The sequence below is a fragment of the Phyllobates terribilis genome, unplaced genomic scaffold, assembly GCF_046119375.1.
Source record: "Phyllobates terribilis strain yellow unplaced genomic scaffold, ASM4611937v1 Scaffold_9__5_contigs__length_417890890, whole genome shotgun sequence".
In the NCBI taxonomy this organism is placed as follows: Eukaryota; Metazoa; Chordata; class Amphibia; order Anura; family Dendrobatidae; genus Phyllobates; species Phyllobates terribilis.
The window spans coordinates 414755683-414780242 of record NW_027362769.1 but is presented as its reverse complement, the minus strand read 5'-3'; the positions used below and the strand labels follow the sequence as shown (position 1 = coordinate 414780242).

The following is a 24560-nucleotide window of genomic DNA, read 5'->3' as shown; positions in this document are numbered from 1 at the left end:
GGCCTTGGAACCCGGTGGCACCCAAGCTCCCTCGCTCTCGGACCTCTGTCATGAACTGTCCCGTCAGAGGTCCCAACAGGAGTCCATCCTGGGTCACCTGCGGAATGTCAATTCTCGCCTGGACACTCTGACTGCTCCACCAGCAACCACCGCCAGTGCCATGACTCGCAACCCGGCAGCTCCGCTGCCCACCAATACCATGGTATCCTACCCCGGACCCCGGCTTTCTGCACCTCCTTGCTTCGGAGGCGACCCCGCCCAGGCTCGGGGCTTCTTTAATCAGTGCACCCTGCACTTTGAACTATTGTCCCACCAGTTTAACTCCGACCGGGCCAAAATTGCCTTCATCATGTTCCATCTCACCGGGGAGGCCCTGGCCTGGCTAAATCCTCTATGGGAGAGAGGAGACCCCCTGGTGTCCGACCTGCCTGCCTTCCTCACGGCTTTCCGGAAAGTCTTCGATGAACCCGGACGGAAGACCTCATCCGCATCGTCTCTGCTACGCCTCCGTCAGGGAAGTCTCACCGTGGGCCAATATGCCATACGGTTCCGTACCCTTGCCTCGGAGCTGGCCTGGGATAACGACGCTCTGGTATCCGTCTTCTGGGAGGGTCTGTCCGGCCGTATTAAAGATGAACTTGCCGGTCGGGACGTTCCTACCACTCTCGACGACCTAATAACTCTTGCAACCCGGATTGACCTACGGTTCCAGGAGCGTGCCAAAGAGGTCACCCGTGAGAGGAGGTTTCCACGTCTAGCTCCTACTTTTCAGAAACCCGTCACTCCCTCCGTCTCTCCCCAGGTACACTCTCCTGAGCCTATGCAGGTCGACCAGACCAAGATGGTCAAAACCCGTCAGGACTTACGCCGTGCCGAGGGGAGCTGCTTCTACTGTGGCAGTAAGGAGCACCGGATCCGTGCCTGCCCAGAGAGGTCGGGAAACGCCTGTGTCTAGGTTCGCTCAGAGAGGTCGACCTAGACAAGAATAAATCCTCTCCATCTCTGCTGCTGTCAGTTTCAATCGTCTGCGGGGAGAACCGTTATTTCGAACTAGCCCAACTGGACTCTGGAGCAGCCGGGAATCTTATTTCACAGTCCCTGGTAGAGAAGTACCGCATCCCCACCAAACCTCTGGCTGTACCCTTGTCTGTTGCTGCCGTGGATGGGGGTCTCTTACCACGCCCCATTCAACTCATCACCGAATCCATTACTCTGCAAGTGGGAATGCTGCATTCTGAGAGTATCTCCTTTCATGTTCTGCCTGGACTCTCTCACGCCCTCCTGCTAGGTCTACCTTGGCTCCAGAGACATGCACCCGTGCTTGACTGGCAGACCGGAGAAGTCCTTCGCTGGGGACAGGACTGCCATAAGACCTGTCTGGTTCCCGTCCATCCCGTCCGTCCTTCTCCTACCCCAGCTAATCTACCTGGACTTCCGATTCCTTATTGGTCTTATGCTGATGTCTTTAATAAAAAGGAAGCAGAGACACTACCCCCTCATAGACCATACGACTGCCCTATCGACTTGTTACCCGGTACTACTCCTCCCCGTGGGCGTATTTATCCATTATCCGCTGCTGAGACCCGGTCGATGTCCGAATATATTGAGGAGAATCTGGCCAGGGGATTCATCCGGAAGTCTACCTCCCCGGCGGGAGCAGGCTTCTTCTTCGTAAAAAAGAAGGACGTCTCTCTCCGTCCCTGTATAGACTATAGAGGCCTTAACCAGATCACGGTGAAAAATAAGTACCCCCTTCCGCTCATTCCGGAGTTATTTGATCGTCTGAGAGGGGCTAGAATCTTCACCAAACTGGACCTCCGTGGGGCTTACAACCTGGTTCGTATCCGTCAGGGGGATGAATGGAAGACGGCATTCAACACCCGGGACGGCCACTATGAATATCTGGTAATGCCCTTTGGCCTCTGTAACGCTCCTGCCGTCTTTCAAGAGTTGGTCAATGACATCTTCCGGGACCTTCTCTACTCCTGCGTAGTGGTGTACCTGGACGACATCTTGGTCTTCTCTCCGGATCTCCAGACTCACCGGAGGGATGTTCGTCAGGTCCTGCTCAGGCTCAGGCAGAACCATCTCTACGCTAAATATGAGAAGTGCCTCTTTGAGCAGACCTCGCTTCCGTTTCTGGGCTACATTATCTCTCAGACCGGCCTACAAATGGATCCTGAGAAACTGTCTGCCATCGAGAAATGGCCCCGACCAGAGGGGTTGAAGGCTATTCAACGGTTCCTGGGCTTCGCCAACTATTACCGCCTCTTCATCCCGCACTTCTCTTCCCGGACTGCCCCAATTTCCGCGCTCACCCGTAAGGGTACTAATCCCAAAGAGTGGCCGCCCGAAGCAGAGGAGGCCTTTCTTTCCCTAAAACAGGCCTTCTCTTCCGCCCCGATGCTGCATCGCCCGGACGGCAACAAGCAGTTCTTCCTGGAAGTTGACGCCTCCTCCTCTGGAGCCGGAGCGGTACTTACTCAAAAATCATCTTCCGGGAGAATGGTAACTTGTGGCTTCTTCTCCAAACTCTTCTCCTCTTCTGAGCGCAACTATTCCATAGGAGACCAGAGTTATTGGCCATCAAGCTGGCGTTGGAGGAGTGGCGTTACCTACTCGAGGGGGCTCTTCATCCGGTAATAATTTACACTGACCACAAGAACTTGGCTTAGCTCCAGCATGCCCAGAGACTTAACCCGCGCCAAGCCCGGTGGTCCTTGTTTTTTGCTCGCTTTGATTTTGTTCTTCATTTTCGCCCGGCTGACAAAAACGTCAAAGCAGACGCCTTGTCCCGATCCTTTCTGGTGTCCGATCTCGAGGAAGAACCGAAACACATCATCGATCCCGCCAGAGTAATGCAGGTGGCTCCCGTGAGTCTAAATCGTCTCCCTCCCGGTAAGACGTTTGTTTCAGTACCTGATCGGGAGAAGATCCTACACTGGGGCCATTCGTCTAAACTAGCTGGCCACGCCGGTCAGAAAAAGACCCTCCAGCTTATTGCCCGGCACTATTGGTGGCCTACCCTGCACAAGGACATAATAGACTTTGTTTCCGCCTGTGTGTCCTGCGCCCGCAACAAAGTCCCGAGACATCTGCCAGCCGGACGCCTCCTTCCGCTTCCTGTACCTGCTGCCCCCTGGCAGCATATAGCAATGGACTTTATAACAGATCTTCCCGTCTCTGCCGGTTGTACGGTCATTTGGGTGGTCGCTGACCGCTTTTCCAAGATGGCTCACTTTATTCCCCTGCCAGGCCTTCCGTCTGCACCCGAGCTGGCTAAAGACTTTATCCGCCACATCTTCCGTCTTCATGGCCTGCCCCTCCACATCGTGTCGGATCGTGGGGTACAGTTTACCTCACGTTTCTGGAGAGCCACTTGTAAACTACTAGACGTCACCCTGGACTTCTCTTCCGCTTACCACCCACAGTCCAATGGTCAAGTGGAGCGGATCAATCAGAACCTGACCAGTTACCTCCGGCACTTCGTTAATGCCCACCATTCTGACTGGGTGGATCTCCTACCATGGGCCGAGTTCTCTTATAATAATCACGAGAGCGAATCCTCCTCCAAATCCCCATTTTTTGTAGTCTTTGGTCAGCATCCTCGGATTCCTTTTCCTGTCTCCACCTCTGTGGACAACCCGGCTGCGGAATCTCTCGTTAGCAAATTTTCCTCCATATGGGAGAGTACCCGGTCCGCACTCCTTCTGTCATCCGAGCGTATGAAAAGACACGCTGACAAAAGACGCCTGGATCCTCCACAATTTCGTCCAGGAGATAAAGTCTGGCTCTCATCTAAATATGTTCGACTCAAGATACCTTCTTACAAGTTAGGGCCTCGGTTCATCGGTCCTCTGGAGGTCATCAGTCAGATCAACCCGGTGGCCTATAAATTGAAACTCCCGGCCAACTTACGGATCCCTAACTCCTTCCATGTATCTCTCCTCAAACCCGTGGTGCTTAACTCTTTTTCCAAGTCTACAGGTACGCCTCCTGCTCCGGTTTCTGCTGAGGACGAGTTTGAGGTAGAGAACATTCTTGCCACCAAAAGGGTAAGAGGAAAGACCTTTTTTCTGGTAGATTGGAAGGGGTTTGGTCCTGAGGAGAGAATGTGGTAGCCCCGGGAGAACATCCATGCCCCTCTCATCCTAGCTAAATTTCTGTCTGGCCTAAAAAAGGGGGGGCCTAAAGGGGGGGGGGGGGTACTGTAGTGCCGGCGTCCCTGCCCTCTGCTAGGCAGGGACGCTGTTCCCCTCACCGCTCTGCTCCGTGCCCGGCGTCCCTCTCCCGCTCTGCTGGCAGCGCGCGCTCCTTCCCGGCCACTGTGCTTAGGGCGCGCGCCCTCCCTCCCTCTTAAAGGGGCCGCGCGCGCCGTCCTAAGGAGTCCCCGGCCAATGGCCGGAGGACTTTACCATATATAAGGCACCTCCTCCAAAATGGAGGTGCCCGAGCAATGTTGTTGCACTGTTCACTACTCTGCTTTAGCCCTCAGGTCCCGTTGCCAGTTACCTGCCAGATACCTGCCAGATTCCTGCCTGATTATCTGCTACCTGCCTGCTAGTCTGAGGTCCGACGGTCTGCCTTGCTACTCCTGTCAGTCTGTCTAAGGACCAGCCTGCCCGCTCACCTGGGAGCGCACACCAGCCACCTGCCTGCTTGCCTGAGGTCCGACGGTCTGCCTTCCTACTCCCGTCAGTCTGTCTATGGACCAGCTTGCCCGCTTACCTGGGAGCGCTCACCTGCTACCTGCCTGCTAGTCTACCTGGAGGCTCCGCCGTCACATGCTGTGACCACCTGCCTGTCCAGTGACTCCTGCTCGCTCACCTGGGAGCGCTCATCTGCTGCCTGTCTGCTAGCCTACCTGGAGGCTCTGCCGTCACGTGCTGTGACCACCCGCCTGTCCAGAGACTTCTGCCCGCTCTCCTGGGAGCGCTCATCTGCCGCCTGTCTGTTGGTCTTCCTGGAGGCTCCGCCGTCACATGCTGTGACCACCCGTTTATCCAGAGACTCTCGCCTGCTCACCTGGGAGCTCAAGTCTACCATCAGCCGCCACAGGTCGTACCAACCCTTTACCTAGAGACTGCCCCGGTCACTTGCCGTGACCACCTGCCCGTTCACCCAGAGACTGCCCCAGTCACTTGCCGTGATCTCCTGCCCGTTCTTCCAGAGACTGTCCCGGTCACCTGCTGTGACTGCCTGCCTGGTCGCCACCCGCTCCCTTACAAGGACTGCCCCCTTGTATAGTAGCTCAGAGGTTCCGCCTCCCAGACCCGTTACAATACCTCTCAGAACTGGACACAGTATCCAGATGAGGTCTGACCAAGGAGGAGTAGAGGGAGATAATTACTTCACGTGATCTAGACTCTATGCTTCTCCTAATACCTCCCAGAACTGGACACAGTATCCAGATGAGGTCCGACCAAGAAGGAGTAGAGGGGGATAATTACTTCACGTGATCTAGACTCTATGCTTCTCCTAATACCTCCCAGAACTGGACACAGTATCCAGATGAGGTCTGACCAAGGAGGAGTAGAGGGGATAATTACTTCATGTGATCTAGACTCTGTGCTTCTCCTAATACCTCCCAGAACTGGACACAGTATACAGATGAGGTCTGACCAAGGAGGAGTAGAGGGAGATAATTACTTCACGTGATCTAGACTCTATGCTTCTCCTAATACCTCCCAGAACTGGACACAGTATCCAGATGAGGCCTGACCAAGGAGGAGTAGAGGGGATAATGACTTCACGTGATCTACACTCTATGCTTCTCCTAATACCTCCCAGAACTGGACACAGTATCCAGATGAGATCTGACCAAGGAGGAGTAGAGGGGGATAATTACTTCACGTGATCTAGACTCTATGCTTCTCCTGATACCTCCCAGAACTGGACACAGTATCCAGATGAGGTCTGACCAAGGAGGAGTAGAGGAGGATAATTACTTCACGTGATCTAGACTCTGTTCTTCTCCTAATACCTCCCAGAACTGGACACAGTATCCAGATGAGGTCTGACCAAGGAGGAGTAGAGGGGGATAATGACTTCACGTGATCTAGACTCTATGCTTCTCCTAATACCTCCCAGAACTGGACACAGTATCCAGATGAGGTCTGACCAAAGAGGAGTAAAGTGCGATAATGACTTCACGTGATCTAGACTCTATGCTTCTCCTAATACCTCCCAGAACTGGACACAGTATCCAGATGAGGTCTGACCAAGGAGGAGTAGAGGGGATAATTACTTCATGTGATCTAGACTCTATGCTTCTACTAATACCTCTCAGAACTGGACACAGTATCCAGATGAGGTCTGATCAAGGAGGAGTAGAGGGAGATAATTACTTCACGTGATCTAGACTCTATGCTTCTCCTAATACCTCCCAGAACTGGACACAGTATCCAGATGAGGTCTGACCAAAGAGGAGTAGAGGGGGATAATGACTTCAAGTGATCTAGACTCTATGCTTCTCCTAATACCTCCCAGAACTGGACACAGTATCCAGATGAGGTCTGACCAAGGAGGAGTAGAGGGGGATAATTACTTCACGTGATCTAGACTCTATGCTTCTCCTGATACCTCCCAGAACTGGACACAGTATCCAGATGAGGTCTGACCAAGGAGGAGTAGAGGAGGATAATTACTTCACGTGATCTAGACTCTGTGCTTCTCCTAATACCTCCCAGAACTGGACACAGTATCCAGATGAGGTCTGACCAAGGAGGAGTAGAGGGGATAATGACTTCACGTGATCTAGACTCTATGCTTCTCCTAATACCTCCCAGAACTGGACACAGTATCCAGATGAGGTCTGACCAAGGAGGAGTAGAGGGGGATAATGACTTCACATGATCTAGACTCTATGCTTCTCCTAATACCTCCCAGAACTGGACACAGTATCCAGATTAGGTCTGACCAAGGAGGAGTAGAGGGGATAATTACTTCACGTGATCTAGACTCTATGCTTCTCCTAATACCTCCCAGAACTGGACACAGTATCCAGATGAGGTCTGACCAAGGAGTAGAGGGATAATTACTTCACGTGATCTAGACTCTATGCTTCTCCTGATACCTCCCAGAACTGGACACAGTATCCAGATGAGGTCTGACCAAGGAGGAGTAGAGGAGGATAATTACTTCACGTGATCTAGACTCTGTGCTTCTCCTAATACCTCCCAGAACTGGACACAGTATCCAGATGAGATCTGACCAAGGAGGAGTAGATGGGGGTAATTACTTCACGTGATGTAGACTCTATGCTTCTCCTAATACCTCCCAGAACTGGACACAGTATCCAGATGAGGTCTGACCAAGGAGGAGTAGAAGGGATAATTACTTCACGTGATCTAGACTCTATGCTTCTCCTAATACCTCCCAGAACTGGACACAGTATCCAGATGAGGTCTGACCAAGGAGGAGTAGAGGGGGATAATGACTTCACGTGATCTAGACTCTATGCTTCTCCTAATACCTCCCAGAACTGGACACAGTATCCAGATGAGGTCTGACCAAGGCGGAGTAGAGGGGATAATTACTTCATGTGATCTAGACTCTGTGCTTCTCCTAATACCTCCCAGAACTGGACACAGTATACAGATGAGGTCTGACCAAGGAGGAGTAGAGGGAGATAATTACTTCACGTGATCTAGACTCTGTGCTTCTCCTAATACCTCCCAGAACTGGACACAGTATCCAGATGAGGTCTGACCAAGGCGGAGTAGAGGGGATAATTACTTCATGTGATCTAGACTCTGTGCTTCTCCTAATACCTCCCAGAACTGGACACAGTATCCAGAGGAGGTCTGACCAAGGAGGAGTAGAGGAGGATAATTACTTCACGTGATCTAGACTCTGTGCTTCTCCTAATACCTCCCAGAACTGGACACAGTATCCAGATGAGGTCTGACCAAGGAGGAGTAGAGGGGGATAATTACTTCACGTGATCTAGACTCTATGCTTCTCCTAATACCTCCCAGAACTGGGCACAGTATCCAGATGAGGTCTGACCAAGGAGGAGTAGAGGGGGATAATTACTTCACGTGATCTAGACTCTATGCTTCTCCTAATACCTCCCAGTACTGGACACAGTATCCAGATGAGGTCTGACCAAGGAGGAGTAGAGGGGATAATTACTTCACGTGATCTAGACTCTATGCTTCTCCTAATACCTCCCAGAACTGGGCACAGTATCCAGATGAGGTCTGACCAAGGAGGAGTAGAGGGATAATTACTTCACATGATCTAGACTCTATGCTTCTCCTAATACCTCCTAGAACTGGACACAGTATCCAGATGAGGTCTGACCAAGGAGGAGTAGAGGGAGATAATTACTTCACGTGATCTAGACTCTATGCTTCTCCTAATACCTCCCAGAACTGGGCACAGTATCCAGATGAGGTCTGACCAAGGAGGAGTAGAGGGATAATTACTTCACATGATCTAGACTCTATGCTTCTCCTAATACCTCCCAGAACTGGACACAGTATCCAGATGAGGTCTGACCAAGGAGGAGTAGAGGGGGATAATGACTTCACGTGATCTAGAGTCTATGCTTCTCCTAATACCTCCCAGAACTGGACACAGTATCCAGATGAGATCTGACCAAGGAGGAGTAGAGGGGATAATTACTTCATGTGATCTAGACTCTATGCTTCTCCTAATACCTCCCAGAACTGGACACAGTATCCAGATGAGGTCTGACCAAGGAGGAGTAGAGGGGATAATTACTTCACGTGATCTAGACTGTATGCTTCTGTTACTACATCCCAGAATTGTATTTGCCTTTTTTGCTGCTGCATCACACTGTTGACTCCTGTTCAGTCTATGATCTATTAGTATACACAAGTCTTTTTCACATGTGCTGTTGCTTAGTTGTATTTCGTTTTTCTTGCCCAGATGTAGAATCTTGCGTTTCTCCCTTTTAAAGAGGTCGTCCACTACAATAAATAATGTCCCCATTCATTTAAACAGGGGAAAGAAATGCTTTTGTAAATAACTTCCATTGCCATTTGTGGCTGTGAGCGGCGCTATCGCTGATCGAACACTGGGCACCATGTGGCCCCGGCTGCAGCCGGCTCTGATATCCGCTGATGTCACATCAAGTACCGCTGTAGTCGTACTGATCCGAAGAATAAAGCTGCCTCATCAATTTTACCACACGCGGAACAGAATAAAAAAGAATTCCTGAATTGTTGGTTTTTGTTTATTCTGCCTCTCAAAAATTGGAATATGAAGCGATCAAAAAATGTCACGTGCCTGAAAATGGCACCAATAACAACGTCAACTCATCCCGCAAAAAACGAGCCGTCACATGACTGTCGGCCAAAATATGGAAAAATTATAGCTCTCAAAATATGGCGATGCAAAAACTAGTCTCATCAAAAAAAAAAGCATCTCTTAGTGTGTGACAGCTGTCAGTCATAAAAACCCCATATGATTCTGGCATTGCTGTAATCGCACCGAACCGAAGAATAAGGTCGTCTAATCACTTATACAGCACGAGGAACGGCGTAAAAAATAAACTCTCGGGTTAGGGTTGTGCTAGGGTTAGGGAAGGGCTAGGGTTAGGGTTAGGGTTAGGGTTAGGGTTAGGGTTGGGGTTGTGATGGGATTTTTTTCAAAAGTAAAGAAAAAATAAATTGATGATGATATGGCGACCAGTGTTGAGTGCTCGCTACTTGAGTTTGCATCGGGTGCTCGGGTATGCATTGAGTATCGTGGGTCTTTGAGTGACATGCTCGAGTCTCTGCCCCATATGCTTCGTGGCCAAATAAAACTGGCGGGGATTGCCTGCCATGCACGAGCGACCCTCGCTTGTTTTTTTGGGTGTCTAATAAAAGTGAAACATCCGGGAGGGGACTCGAGCATGTCACTTGAGCACCCGTGATACATGGTCCATACCTGAGTACCCGATGCAAACTCAAGTAGCGAGCACTTGCGCTCAATGACAACTCATTCAATATGATGACCTAATGTTATCAAATTCTTTGTCGTACCTCTGGGTTCAAAATGTTCATTATAGCCCTTGATAAAATCCTTGAGGGGTCTAGTTTCCAAAATGGTGTCACTTGTGGGGGGTTTCCACTGTTTAGGCGCATCAGGGGCTCTCCAAATGCAACATGGCGTCCGCTAATTATTCAAGCAAATTTTACATTCAAAAAGTCTAATGGCGCTCCTTCCCTCTCGAGCCCTGCCGTGCGCCGAAACAGTGGTTTTCCCCCACATATGGGGTATTGGTTTACTCAGGAGGAATTGCACAACAAATTTTGGGGTCCATTTTTTCCAAATAGCATTGCGAAAATAAAAAAAATTGGGGTCTAAAGTAATATTTTTGTGGAAAAAGTTATTAAATGTTCATTTTTTTTCTTCCACATTCCAAAAATTCCTGTGAAGCACCTGAAGGGTTAATAAAGTTCTTGAATGTGGTTTTGAGCACCTTGAGGGGTGCAGTTTTTAGAATGGTGTCACTTTTGGGTATTTTCTGTCATAAAGACCCCTCAAAGTGACTTCAAATGTGATTTGGTCCCTAAAAAAATGGTTTTGTAAATGTTGTTGTAAAAATGAGAAATCGCTGGTCAACTTTTAACCCTTATAGCTCCCTAACAAAAAAAAATTTTGGTTCCAAAATTGTGCTGATGTAAAGTAGACATGTGGGAAATGATATTTATTAACTCTTTTGTGTGACATATCGCTCTGATTTCAGGGCTTAAAAATTCAAAGTTTGAAAATTGCAAAATTTTCACAATTTTCGCCAAATTTCCGTTTTTTTTCACAAATAAACACAAGTGATATCGAAGAAATGTACAATCATGAAGTACAATATGTCACAAAAAACAGTCTCAGAATCAGGGGGATCCGGTGAAGCTCCAGAGTAATTACCTCATAAAGTGACAGTGGTCAGAATTGTAAAAATTGGCCCGGTCATTAATGTGCAAACCACCCTCGGGGGTAAAGGGGTTAACCACTTCATGACCGGAGCATTTTCCATTTTTGCATTTTCGTTTTTTGCTCGCCTTCTTCCGAGAGCTATAACTTTTTTAGTTTTTGGTCGATATGACCGTGTGAGGTCTTATTTTTTGCGGGACGAGTTGTACCTTTGAACGTCATTACTAGTTTTACCATATCGTGTGCTGGAAAACGGGAAAAAAATTCCAAGTGCGGTGAAATTGCAAAAAAAGTGCAGTACCACAGTTGTTTTTTTTTACCACATTCTCTGAATGCTAAAACTGAGCTGCCATTATTATTCTCCAGGTCATTACAAGTTCGTAGACACCAAACATGTACAGGTTATTTTTTATTTAAGTGGTGAAAAAAAAATCCAAAGTTTGCTAAAAATAAATAAATAAAAAATGGCGGCATTTTCCGAGACCCGTAGCGTCTCCATTTTTCAGGATCTGGGGCCGGGTGAGGGCTTATTTTTTTCTGGATACCATTTTGGGGTAGATCCGATGTTTTGATCGCCGGTTATTGCATTTTTTTGCGTTTATGTTGTGGTGACCAAAAAACGTAATTCTGGCGTTTGGAATTTTTTTCTCGTTACGTCGTTTACCGATCGGATTAATTCTTTTTCTATATTGATAAATCGGGCGATTCTGAACGCGGCGATACCAAATATGTGTATGTGGGGTTTAGATTAGTCTGGCATGACTTGTTACAGACCCGTGCTGCCTTTGGAAACTACTGTATTCTTATCCAGTACTTACATGGTGATTAATAGTTTCTTCAAAACGCGGCGGGCGCCTGCCACTGTGCGTGCTGGTGCATCGGGCGCATCCAACTGCAGCAGGCGGGTCCCACTGTGCATGCCGGTGCGTCGGGAGCGTCCCACTGCGCGTGCCGATGCGTCGGGCGCGTCCCACTGCGCGTGCCGATGCGTCGGGCGCGTCCCACTGTGCGTGCCGGTGCGGTGGGCGCGTCCCACTGCGTCAGGAGCGTCCCACTGCGCGTGCCGGTGCGTCAGGAGCGTCCCACTGCGCGTGTCGATGCGTCAGGAGCGTCCCACTGCGCGTGTCGATGCGTCAGGAGCGTCCCACTGCGCGTGCCGGTGCGTCAGGAGCGTCCCACTGCGCGTGTCGATGCGTCAGGAGCGTCCCACTGCGCGTGCCAGTGCGTCAGGAGCGTCCCACTGCGCGTGCCGGTGCGTCGGGCGCGGCCCACTGCGCGTGCCGATGCGGCGGGCGCGGCCCACTGTGCGTGCCGGTGCGGCGGGACCGTCCCACTGCGCGTGCCGGTGCGGCGGGCGCGGCCCACTGTGCATGCCGGTGCGGCGAGACCGTCCCACTGCGCATGCCAGTGCGGCGGGACCGTCCCACTGTGTGTGCCGGTGCGGCGGGACCGTCCCACTGTGTGTGCCGGTGCGGCGGGACCGTCCCACTGTGTGTGCCGGTGCGGCGGGACCGTCCCACTGTGTGTGCCGGTGCGGCGGGACCGTCCCACTGTGCGTGCCGGTGCGGCGGGACCGTCCCACTGTGCGTGCCGATGCGGCGGGCGCGTCCCACTGCGTCAGGAGCGTCCCACTGCGCGTGCCGGTGCGTCAGGAGCGTCCCACTGCGCGTGTCGATGCGTCAGGAGCGTCCCACTGCGCGTGCCGGTGCGTCAGGAGCGTCCCACTGCGCGTGCCGGTGCGTCAGGAGCGTCCCACTGCGCGTGCCGATGCGGTGGGCGTGGCCCACTGTGCGTGCCGGTGCGGCGGGACCGTCCCACTGCGCGTGCCGATGCGGCGGGTGCGGCCCACTGTGCGTGCCGGTGCGTCGGGCGCGTCTCACTGCGCGTGCCGATGCGTCGGGCGCGGCCCACTGTGCGTGCCGGTGCGGCGGGACCGTCCCACTGCGCGTGCCGATGCGGCGGGCGCGGCCCACTGTGCGTGCCGGTGCGGCGGGACCGTCCCACTGCGCATGCCAGTGCATCGGGCGCATCCAACTGCAGCGGGACCGTCCCACTGTGCGTGCCGGTGAAGAGGGACCGTCATACTGTGTGTGGGACAAACAGAAAAACCGACCAGCACATCCAAACCAGAGTGTACAGGAGCTAGAGAAAACAAGTCGAAGAGAAAATATAGCAGCACTCTGAAATACTAAGAATAAATGGAGAAAATTAGAACGGTATTACTTACTGCCATATAAAATATGTAATATTCCTATAGAAAAATTATAGTAAAAAGAAGGCACTTCGCACACCTGCTCACACTAGTCTGACTCGTTGTCCCATCTCTCACCTGCTCACACTAGACTGACTCGTCGTCTCATCTCTCACCTGCTCACACTAGACTGACTCGTCGTCCCATCTCTCACCTGCTCACACTAGTCTGACTCGTCGTCCCATCTCTCACCTGCTCACACTAGTCTGACTCGTCGTCTCATCTCTCACCTGCTCACACTAGTCTGACTCGTCGTCCCATCTTTCACCTGCTCACACTAGTCTGACTCGTCGTCCCATCTTTCACCTGCTCACACTAGTCTGACTCGTCGTCCCATCTCTCACCTGCTCACACTAGTCTGACTCGTCGTCCCATCTTTCACCTGCTCACACTAGTCTGACTCGTCGTCCCATCTTTCACCTGCTCACACTAGTCTGACTCGTCGTCCCATCTCTCACCTGCTCACACTAGTCTGACTCGTCGTCCCATCTCTCACCTGCTCACACTACTCTGACTCGTCGTCCCATCTCTCACCTGCTCACACTAGTCTGACTCGTCGTCCCATCTTTCACCTGCTCACACTAGTCTGACTCGTCGTCCCATCTCTCACCTGCTCACACTAGACTGACTCGTCGTCTCATCTCTCACCTGCTCACTAGTCTGACTCGTCGTCCCATCTCTCACCTGCTCACGCTAGTCTGACTCGTCGTCCCATCTCTCACCTGCTCACACTAGTCTGACTCGTCCCATCTTTCACCTGCTCACACTAGTCTGACTCGTCGTCTCATCTCTCACCTGCTCACACTAGTCTGACTCGTCGTCCCATCTCTCACCTGCTCACACTAGTCTGACTCGTCGTCCCATCTTTCACCTGCTCACACTAGTCTGACTCGTCGTCCCATCTTTCACCTGCTCACACTAGTCTGACTCGTCGTCCCATCTCTCACCTGCTCACACTAGTCTGACTCGTCGTCCCATCTTTCACCTGCTCACACTAGTCTGACTCGTCGTCCCATCTCTCACCTGCTCACGCTAGTCTGACTCGTCGTCCCATCTCTCACCTGCTCACGCTAGTCTGACTCGTCGTCCCATCTCTCACCTGCTCACGCTAGTCTGACTCGTCGTCCCATCTCTCACCTGCTCACACTAGTCTGACTCGTCGTCCCATCTCTCACCTGCTCACGCTAGTCTGACTCGTCGTCCCATCTCTCACCTGCTCACGCTAGTCTGACTCGTCGTCCCATCTCTCACCTGCTCACACTAGTCTGACTCGTCGTCCCATCTCTCACCTGCTCACACTAGTCTGACTCGTCGTCTCATCTCTCACCTGCTCACACTAGTCTGACTCGTCATCCCATCTTTCACCTGCTCACACTAGTCTGACTCGTCATCCCATCTTTCACCTGCTCACACTAGTCTGACTCGTCGTCTCATCTCTCACCTGCTCACACTAGTCTGACTCGTCGTCTCATCTTTCACTGCTCACACTAGTCTGACTCGTCGTCTCATCTTTCACTGCTCACACTAGTCTGACTCGTCGTCCCATCTCTCACCTCCTCACACTAGTCTGACTCGTCGTCCCATCTCTCACCTCCTCACACTAGTCTGACTCGTCCCATCCTTCACCTCCTCACACTAGTCTGACTCGTCGTCTCATCTTTCACCTGCTCACACTAGTCTGACTCGTCGTCTTATCTTTCACTGCTCACACTAGTCTGACTCGTCGTCTCATCTTTCACTGCTCACACTAGTCTGACTCGTCGTCCCATCTCTCACCTCCTCACACTAGTCTGACTCGTCGTCTCATCTTTCACTGCTCACACTAGTCTGACTCGTCGTCCCATCTCTCACCTCCTCACACTAGTCTGACTCGTCGTCTCATCTCTCACCTGCTCACACTAGTCTGACTCGTCGTCTCATCTTTCACCTGCTCACACTAGTCTGGATGTGCCGGTCAGCTTGTCTGTTTGTAGCAAACTCCTCCTGACCAGAGCACTCCTACTCCCATCATCCGTAGGTGGTTTTAATTAGCTGGATCCTTCCTGCCCTATAAATTGTAGGTTTTTTAGTCCAGGAGAGGTGACTTATCAGAATAGGGACCCAACAATGAGGTAGGCCTTGACGATGGTTGTTGGGCTCACACATATCTTGGCTAATTTATGCGCTAAGTACCTTCTTTTACTGTAATTTTTCTATAGCAGTATTGCAGTTCATTTTTTTCCAATATTCATATGTACAGTAGTGTTAAATAATAGCAGTGTGGTCAATAACCTGAGTGAAGCACAGAATCTTTACACTAGTTGTTATTTCCAGCATTGGGGACATCGCTCGCTGTTTTCTAATTCACAACATGAAGAGAAATGTAGATAATTTTAACTACTTTACAGAAAATAACAAAAAATTACCATTGTTCTGTTCTACAATATAGCAGTGTCGGCATTTGTCTCTTTTTGAGGATTTATCATTCCTGTGAATCACTACCCTAATATTTAGTTGTTACCCACAGTTTTTTAGAGCTGCGTCACATCTATGTTGCATAGAGTCAACCATCTTCTGGCCCCTGTCACTGTTATTCAGCCCAGGAGGCTTTCACTACATCCCACAATTTCTTGCCATTTGTTGCTTTGCCTCAGAAATGACATTTTTGATGTCACCTCACAAGTGTCCTATCAGATTAAGGTCCGGGGATTGGGCTGGCCGCTCCATAACATCAATTTTGTTGGACTGGAACCAAGATTTTGCGGGTTTACTGGTGTGTTTAGGGTCGTTGTCTTGTGTAAACCCCCATTTCAAGGGCATCTCCTCTTCAGCGTAAGGCAACATGACCTCTTCAAGTATTTTAATATCTGCAAACCGGTCCATGATCCCTGGTATGCGGTAAATAGGTCTGACACCATAGTTAGAGACACATGCCCATATCATGATGCTTCCACCATGCTTCACTGTCTTCCAGGGCTGTGGAGTCGAAGCCCATTTTGGTGGAATCGGAGTCGGTATAAAATGGACCGACTCCTAAAATAAATTGGGTGCAGTAGTTCAATGCAGTTTGTGGGGAATATTATTTCATTAGAATTGGGGAAAGTTATGAAATGTCCTATAAATGTCTGTCCTGTTCCTGATCTCGGGGTCTGGACTTTTATCTGAGATGAATCTGCGCTGCAGTACATTTATCACTTACACATCAGCCGTGTATGAGGGGGTGCAGCGTCGTACAGCGCGCGCGCGGGGGGCACGTCGTACACCGCGCGCAGAGAGGCCGGGATCTACGGCTCCGTTTCTGTGTGTCAGTGCAGTGTGTTAGCATTTGGGGCCATCCCCACTTTGCAGCCTCCGCGCTCCACCACTTACATGTACAGAGTGACGCAGCAGCTGCTCCTGGAGGTGATGGTGACACTCCACAGCGTCCCCCAGAGGTGAACCTACAATGACAGGCAGCATTAGGGGGGGTCCGCACATGGCGGGCACGACGGGCAGAGAGCACGACAGGCAGCAGGCGGGGGCTCACCTGTACACAGCGCATGCGTCTCCTTCACCGCAGACAGGACGCAGGACGTCTGCTCTCGGTTACAGCCGCAGTCCCAGCAGAAGCGCAGCGTGTGGTAGTAAAGGTCCAGCGCGGCGGAGGCGCGGGGCTCACCGAGGAGCCGCACATCCAGTAATTCACCTAGAGCTCTGGGGAGAGACAGATGATGGAGGTCGGGGGAGCTAACATGATACGGGAGCAGGGCGGCTCACTACCTGCGCAGATCCTCAGTGCTCCGCGTGCGCTCCAGCATGTCCAGGTCTCCTGCCGTCACATCACTCCTGAGAGAGCAAAATCTGTGAGGACTGAGGGGCAGAGAGAGCGCGCGAGGGGGAGGGACAGGCAGAGAGAGAGCGCGCGGGGGAGGGACGGGCAGAGAGAGAGCGCGCGGGGGAGGGACGGGCAGAGAGAGCGAGGGAGGGACGGGCAAAGAGAGAGAGAGCGCGGGGGAGGGACGGGCAGAGAGAGAGAGCGCGGGGGAGGGACGGGCAGAGAGAGAGAGCGCGGGGGAGGGACGGGCAGAGAGAGAGCGCGCGGGGGAGGGACGGGCAGAGAGAGAGCGCGCGGGGGAGGGACGGGCAGAGAGAGAGCGCGCGGGGGAGGGACGGGCAGAGAGAGAGCGCGCGGGGGAGGGACGGGCAGAGAGAGAGCGCGGGGGAGGGACGGGCAGAGAGAGCGCGCGGGGGAGGGACGGTCAGAGAGAGAGCGCGCGGGGGAGGGACGGTCAGAGAGAGCGCGGGGGAGGGACGGGCAGAGAGAGAGCGCGGGGGAGGGACGGGCAGAGAGAGAGCGCGCGGGGGAGGGACGGGCAGACAGAGAGCGGGGAAGGAAGGGCAGAGAGAGAGAGCGGGGGAGGGACGGGGAGAGAGAGAGAGCGGGGGAGGGACGGGCAGAGAGAGAGCGCAGGGGAGGGACGGGCAGAGAGAGAGCGCGCGGGGGAGGGACGGGCAGAGAGAGAGAGAGCGGGGGAGGGACGGGCAGAGAGAGAGAGTGCGGGGGAGGGACGGGCAGAGAGAGAGCGCGCGGGGGAGGAACGGGCAGAGAGAGAGCGCGCGGGGGAGGGACGGGCAGAGAGAGAGAGAGCGGGGGAGGGACGGGCAGAGAGAGAGAGCGCAGGGGAGGGACGGGCAGAGAGAGAGAGCGGGGAAGGAAGGGCAGAGAGAGAGAGAGCGGGGGAGGGACGGGCAGAGAGAGAGAGCGGGGGAGGGACGGGCAGAGAGAGAGCGCGGGGGGAGGGAAGGGCAGAGAGAGAGAGAGCGGGGGAGGGACGGGCAGAGAGAGAGCGCGAGGGGAGGGAAGGGCAGAGAGAGAGCGCGAGGGGAGGGAAGGGCAGAGAGAGAGCGCGAGGGGAGGGACGGGCAGAGAGAGAGCGCGAGGGGAGGGACGGGCAGAGAGAGAGCGCGAGGGGAGGGACGGGCAGAGAGAGAGCGCGAGGGGAGGGACGGGCAGAGAGAGAGCGCGAGGGGGAGGGACGGGCAGAGAGCGCGAGGGGGAGGGACGGGCAGAGAGAGAGCGCGGGGGAGGGACGGGCAGAGAGAGAGCGCGGGGGAGGGACGGGCAGAGAGAGAGCGCGGGGGAGGGACGGGCAGAGAGAGAGCGCGGGGGAGGGACGGGCAGAGAGAGAGCGCGGGGGAGGGACCGCCAGAGAGAGAGCGCGGGGGAGGGACCGCCAGAGAGAGCGCGGGGGAGGGACGGGCAGAGAGAGAGAGCGCGAGGGGAGGGACGGGCAGAGAGAGAGCGCGAGGGGGAGGGACGGGCAGAGAGAGAGCGCGAGGGGGAGGGACGGGCAGAGAGCGCGAGGGGGAGGGACGGGCAGAGAGCGCGAGGGGGAGGGACGGGCAGAGAGCGCGAGGGGGAGGGACGGGCAGAGAGCGCGAGGGGGAGGGACGGGCAGAGAGCGCGAGGGGGAGGGACGGGCAGAGAGAGAGCGCGGGGGAGGGACGGGCAGAGAGAGAGCGCGGGGGAGGGACGGGCAGAGAGAAAGCGCGGGGGAGGGACGGGCAGAGAGAAAGCGCGGGGGAGGGACGGGCAGAGAGAGAGCGCGGGGGAGGGACGGGCAGAGAGAGAGCGCGGGGGAGGGACGGGCAGAGAGAGCGCGGGGGAGGGACGGGCAGAGAGAGCGCGGGGGAGGGACGGGCAGAGAGAGCGCGGGGGAGGGACGGGCAGAGAGAGCGCGGGGGAGGGACGGGCAGAGAGAGAGCGCGGGGGAGGGACGGGCAGAGAGAGAGCGCGGGGGAGGGACGGGCAGAGAGAGAGCGCGGGGGAGGGACGGGCAGAGAGAGAGCGCGGGGGAGGGACGGGCAGAGAGAGAGCGCGGGGGAGGGACGGGCAGAGAGAGAGCGCGGGGGAGGGACGGGCAGAGAGAGAGCGCGGGGGAGGGACGGGCAGAGAGAGAGCGCGGGGGAGGGACGGGCAGAGAGAGAGCGCGGGGGAGGGACGGGCAGAGAGAGAGCGCGGGGGAGGGACGGGCAGAGAGAGAGCGCGGGGGAGGGACGGGCAGAGAAAGAGCGCGGGGGAGGGACGGGCAGAGAAAGAGCGCGGGGGAGGGACGGGCAGACAGAGAGCGCGGGGGAGGGACGGGCAGACAGAGAGCGCGGGGGAGGGACGGGCAGACAGAGAGCGCGGGGGAGGGACGGGCAGACAGAGCGCGGGGGAGGGACGGGCAGACAGAGCGCGGGGGAGGGACGGGCAGACAGAGAGCGCGGGGGAGGGACGGGCAGACAGAGAGCGCGGGGGAGGGACGGGCAGACAGAGAGAGCGGGGGAGGGACGGGCAGACAGAGAGCGCGGGGGAGGGACGGGCAGACAGAGAGAGCGAGGGGGAAGGACGGGCAGACAGAGAGAGCGAGGGGGAAGGACGGGCAGAGAAAGCGCGGGGGAGGGAGAGCGCGGGGGGAGGGAGAGCGCGGGGGGAGGGAGAGCGCGGGGGGAGGGAGAGCGCGGGGGGAGGGGCATTATTTACCAGATGTAGACTTTTGTTTTTATCTTTTCCTGAAAAAGAAGAAACAGATTATAGGAGCCGCAGATGTTGGGCCCCGGAGACAGCAGAAAGGGGAAGGGTCTGGCCCCCAACTCTCAGATACATGAATCTGCCCTTCCAGGTTCTGTCCACACACCACCCCCCGTTCTTTCTCACCCCGCTCCGCCCCCCCCCTCCCCACCGGCTCTCCTCCCCCCCTGCTCTTCTCTCCCCGCACCGGGCCCCGTCCCCCCCGGTTCTTCTATCCCCGCACCGGCCCATTCTCTCCCGGTTCTTCTCTCCCCGCAACAGCCCCCATCCCTCCCGGTTCTTCTCTCCCCGCACCGGGCCCCCGTCCCCCCCCGGTTCTTCTCTCCCCGCACCGGCCCCCGTCCCTCCCGGTTCTTCTCACCCCGCACCGGGCCCCGTCCCCCCCAGTTCTTCTATCACCGCACCGGCCCATTCTCTCCCGGTTCTTCTCTCCCCGCACCGGCCCCCGTCCCTCCCGGTTCTTCTCTCCCCGCACCGGCCCCCGTCCCCCCCGGTTCTTCTATTCCCGCACCGGCCCATTCTCTCCCGGTTCTTCTCTCCCCGCACCGGCCCCCGTCCCCCCCGGTTCTTCTCTCCCCGCACCGGCCCCCGTCCCTCCCAGTTCTTCTATCCCCGCACCGGCCCATTCTCTCCCGGTTCTTCTATCCCCGCACCGGCCCCGTCCCCCCGGTTCCTCTATCCCCGCACCGGCCCCCGTCCCTCCCGGTTCTTCTTCTATCCCCGCACCGGCCCATTCTCTCCCGGTTCTTCTCTCCCCCCGCACCGGCCCCCGTCACCCCCGGTTCTTCTCTTCCCACACCGGCCCCCGTCCCTCCCGGTTCTTCTCTCCCCGCACCGGCCCCCGTCCCTCCCGGTTCTTCTCTCCCCGCACTGGCCCCCGTCCCTCCCGGTTCTTCTCTTCCCGCACCGGGCCCCGCCCCCCCCGATTCTTCTCTCCCCGCACCGGGCCCCGCCCCCCCCCGATTCTTCTATCCCCGCACCGGCCCATTCTCTCCCGGTTCTTCTCTCCCCCCGCACCGGCCCCCCGGTTCTTCTCTTCCCGCACCGGCCCCCGTCCCTCCCGGTTCTTCTCTCCCCGCACCGGGCCCCGTCCCTCCCGGATCTTCTCTCCCCGCACCGGGCCACGTCCCCTCCGGTTCTTCTATCCCCGCACCGGCCCATTCTCTCCCGGTTCTTCTCTCTCCCCGCACCGTCCCCCCCCCTCCCCCCGGTTCTTCTCTTCCCGCACCGGCTCCCGTCCCTCCCGGTTCTTCTTTCCCCGCACCGGCCCCCGCCCCCCCCGGTTCTTCTATCCCCGCACCGACCCATTCTCTCCCGGTTCTTCTCTCCCCCCGCACCGGCCCCCATCCCTCCCGGTTCTTCTCTCCCCCTGCACCGGCCCCCGTCCCTCCCGGTTCTTCTCTTCCCGCACCGGCCCCCGTCCCCCCCGGTTCTTCTCTCCCCCCCGCACCGGCCCCCGTCCCCCCCGGTTTTTCTCTCCCCCCGCACCGGCCCCTGCCCCCCCCCGGTTCTTCTCTCCCCCCGCACCGGCCCCCGTCCCTCCCGGTTCTTCTCTTCCCGCACCGGCCCCCGTCCCTCCCGGTTCTTCTCTCCCCGCATCGCGCCCCGTCCCCCCCGGTTCCTCTATCCCCGCACCGGCCCCCGTCCCTCCCGGTTCTTCTTCTATCCCCGCACCGGCCCATTCTCACCCGGTTCTTCTCTCCCCCCGCACCGGCCCCCGTCACCCCCGGTTCTTCTCTTCCCGCACCGGCCCCCGTCCCTCCCGGTTCTTCTCTCCCCGCACCGGCCCCCGTCCCTCCCGGTTCTTCTCTCCCCGCACCGGCCCCCGTCCCTCCCGGCTCTTCTATCCCCGCACCGGCCCCCGTCCCCCCCGGTTCTTCTCTTCCCGCACCGGGCCCCGTCCCCCCCGGTTCTTCTCTCCCCGCACCGGGCCCCGCCCCCCCCCGATTCTTCTATCCCCGCACCGGCCCCCGTCCCCCCGGTTCTTTTCTTCCCGCACCGGCCCCCGTCCCTCCCGGTTCTTCTCTCCCCGCACCGGCCCCTGCCCCCCCCGGTTCTTCTATCCCCGCACCGGTTCTTCTCTCCCCCCGCACCGGCCCCCATCCCTCCCGGTTCTTCTCTCCCCGCACCGGGCCCCGTCCCTCCCGGTTCTTCTCTCCCCGCACCGGGCCACGTCCCCCCGGTTCTTCTATCCCCGCACCGGCCCATTCTCTCCCGGTTCTTCTCTCTCCCCGCACCGTCCCCCGTCCCCCCCGGTTCTTCTCTTCCCGCACCGGCTCCCGTCCCTCCCGGTTCTTCTCTCCCCGCACCGGCCCCTGCCCCCCCCGGTTCTTCTCTCCCCGCACCGGCCCCCGCCCCCCCCGGTTCTTCTATCCCCGCACCGACCCATTCTCTCCCGGTTCTTCTCTCCCCCCGCACCGGCCCCCATCCCTCCCGGTTCTTCTCTCCCCACAACGGCCCCCGTCCCTCCCGATTCTTCTCACCCCGCACCGGCCCCCGTCCCTCCCGGTTCTTCTCTTCCCGCACCGGCCCCCGTCCCCCCCGGATCTTCTCTCCCCCCGCACCGGCCCCTGCCCCCCCCCCGGTTCTTCTCTCCCCCCGCACCGGCCCATTCTCTCCCGGTTCTTCTCTCCCACCGCACCGGCCCCCATCCCTCCCGGTTCTTCTCTCCCCGCACCGGCCCTCGTCCCTCCCGGTTCTTCTCTCCCCGCACCGGCCCATTCTCTCCCGATTCTTCTCTCTCCCCGCACCGTCCCCCGTCCCCCCCGGTTCTTCTCTTCCCGCACCGCCCACCCCCCACCTCTTCTCTCCCCGCACCGGCCCCCGTCCCCCCCGGTTCTTCTATCCCCGCACCGGCCCATTCTCTCCCGGTTCTTCTCTCTCCCCGCACCGTCCCCCGTCCCCCCCGGTTCTTCTCTTCCCGCACCGGCTCCCGTCCCTCCCGGTTCTTCTCTCCCCGCACCGGCCCCTGCCCCCCCCGGTTCTTCTCTCCCCGCACCGGCCCCCGCCCCCCCCGGTTCTTCTATCCCCGCACCGACCCATTCTCTCCCGGTTCTTCTCTCCCCCCGCACCGGCCCCCATCCCTCCCGGTTCTTCTCTCCCCACAACGGCCCCCGTCCCTCCCGATTCTTCTCACCCCGCACCGGCCCCCGTCCCTCCCGGTTCTTCTCTTCCCGCACCGGCCCCCGTCCCCCCCGGATCTTCTCTCCCCCCGCACCGGCCCCTGCCCCCCCCCCGGTTCTTCTCTCCCCCCGCACCGGCCCATTCTCTCCCGGTTCTTCTCTCCCACCGCACCGGCCCCCATCCCTCCCGGTTCTTCTCTCCCCGCACCGGCCCTCGTCCCTCCCGGTTCTTCTCTCCCCGCACCGGCCCATTCTCTCCCGATTCTTCTCTCTCCCCGCACCGTCCCCCGTCCCCCCCGGTTCTTCTCTTCCCGCACCGCCCACCCCCCACCTCTTCTCTCCCCGCACCGGCCCCCGTCCCCACCGGTTCTTCTATCCCCGCACCGGCCCATTCTCTCCTGGTTCTTCTCTCCCCACACCGGGCCCCGTCCCTCCCGGTTCTTCTCTCCCCGCACCGGGCCCCGTCCCCCCCGGTTCTTCTATCCCCGCACCGGCCCATTCTCTCCCGGTTCTTCTCTCCCCCCGCACCGGCCCCCGTCCCTCCCGGTTCTTCTCTTCCCGCACCGGCCCCCGTCCCTCCCGGTTCTTCTCTCCCCGCACCGGGCCCCGTCCCCCCCGGTTCTTCTATCCCCGCACCAGCCCCCGTCCCTCCCGGTTCTTCTTCTATCCCCGCACCGGCCCATTCTCTCCCGGTTCTTCTCTCCCCCCGCACCGGCCCCCGTCACCCCCGGTTCTTCTCTTCCCGCACCGGCCCCCGTCCCCCCCGTTTCTTCTCTTCCCGCACCGGGCCCCGTCCCCCCGGTTCTTCTCTCCCCGCACCGGGCCCTGCCCCCCCCGGTTCTTCTGTCCCCGCACCGGGCCCTGCCCCCCCCGGTTCTTCTATCCCCGCACCGGCCCATTCTCTCCCGGTTCTTCTCTCCCCCCGCACCGGCCCCCGTCCCCCCGGTTCTTCTCTTCCCGCACCGGCCCCCGTCCCTCTCGGTTCTTCTCTCCCCGCACCGGCCCCTGCCCCCCCCCGGTTCTTCTATCCCCCCGCACCGGCCCCCATCCCTCCCGGTTCTTCTCTCCCCGCACCGGGCCCCGTCCCTCCCGGTTCTTCTCTCCCCGCACCGGGCCACGTCCCCCCCGGTTCTTCTCTCCCCGCACCGGGCCACGTCCCCCCCGGTTCTTCTATCCCCGCACCGGCCCATTCTCTCCCGGTTCTTCTCTCTCCCCGCACCGTCCCCCGTCCCCCCCGGTTCTTCTCTTCCCGCACCGGCTCCCGTCCCTCCCGGTTCTTCTCTCCCCGCACCGGCCCCCGCCCCCCCCGGTTCTTCTATCCCCGCATTGACCCATTCTCTCCCGGTTCTTCTCTCCCCCCGCACTGGCCCCCATCCCTCCCGGTTCTTCTCTCCCCACAACGGCCCCCGTCCCTCCCGGTTCTTCTCACCCCACACCGGCCCCCGTCCCTCCCGGTTCTTCTCTTCCCGCACCGGCCCCCGTCCCCCCCGGTTCTTCTCTCCCCCCGCACCGGCCCCTGCCCCTCCCCGGTTCTTCTCTCCCCCCACACCGGCCCATTCTCTCCCGGTTCTTCTCTCCCCCCGCACCGGCCCCCGTCCCTCCCGATTCTTCTCTCCCCGCACCGGCCCCCGTCCCCCCCGGTTCTTCTCTCCCCGCACCGGCCCCCGTCCCCCCCGGTTCTTCTCTCCCCCCCGCACCGGCCCCCGTCCCCCCCGGTTTTTCTCTCCCCCCGCACCGGCCCCTGCCCCCCCCCCGGTTCTTCTCTCCC

General features: G+C 57.8%; 1 protein-coding gene across 1 annotated transcript in view; it reads right to left on the bottom strand.

The window, feature by feature from the left end:
* CFAP119 (cilia and flagella associated protein 119) overlaps window positions 1-24560 on the bottom strand; it is a 121078-nt gene that overhangs the window by 94160 nt on the left and 2358 nt on the right. Inside the window, exons 2-5 of the mRNA XM_073649055.1 lie at window positions 19623-19651; window positions 16877-16942; window positions 16644-16810; window positions 16487-16557 (exon numbers count right to left, since the gene is read on the bottom strand). Of these exons, the coding sequence (XP_073505156.1) occupies window positions 16487-16557; window positions 16644-16810; window positions 16877-16942; window positions 19623-19651 (333 nt within the window). The remainder of the gene's footprint in view (window positions 1-16486; window positions 16558-16643; window positions 16811-16876; window positions 16943-19622; window positions 19652-24560) is intronic.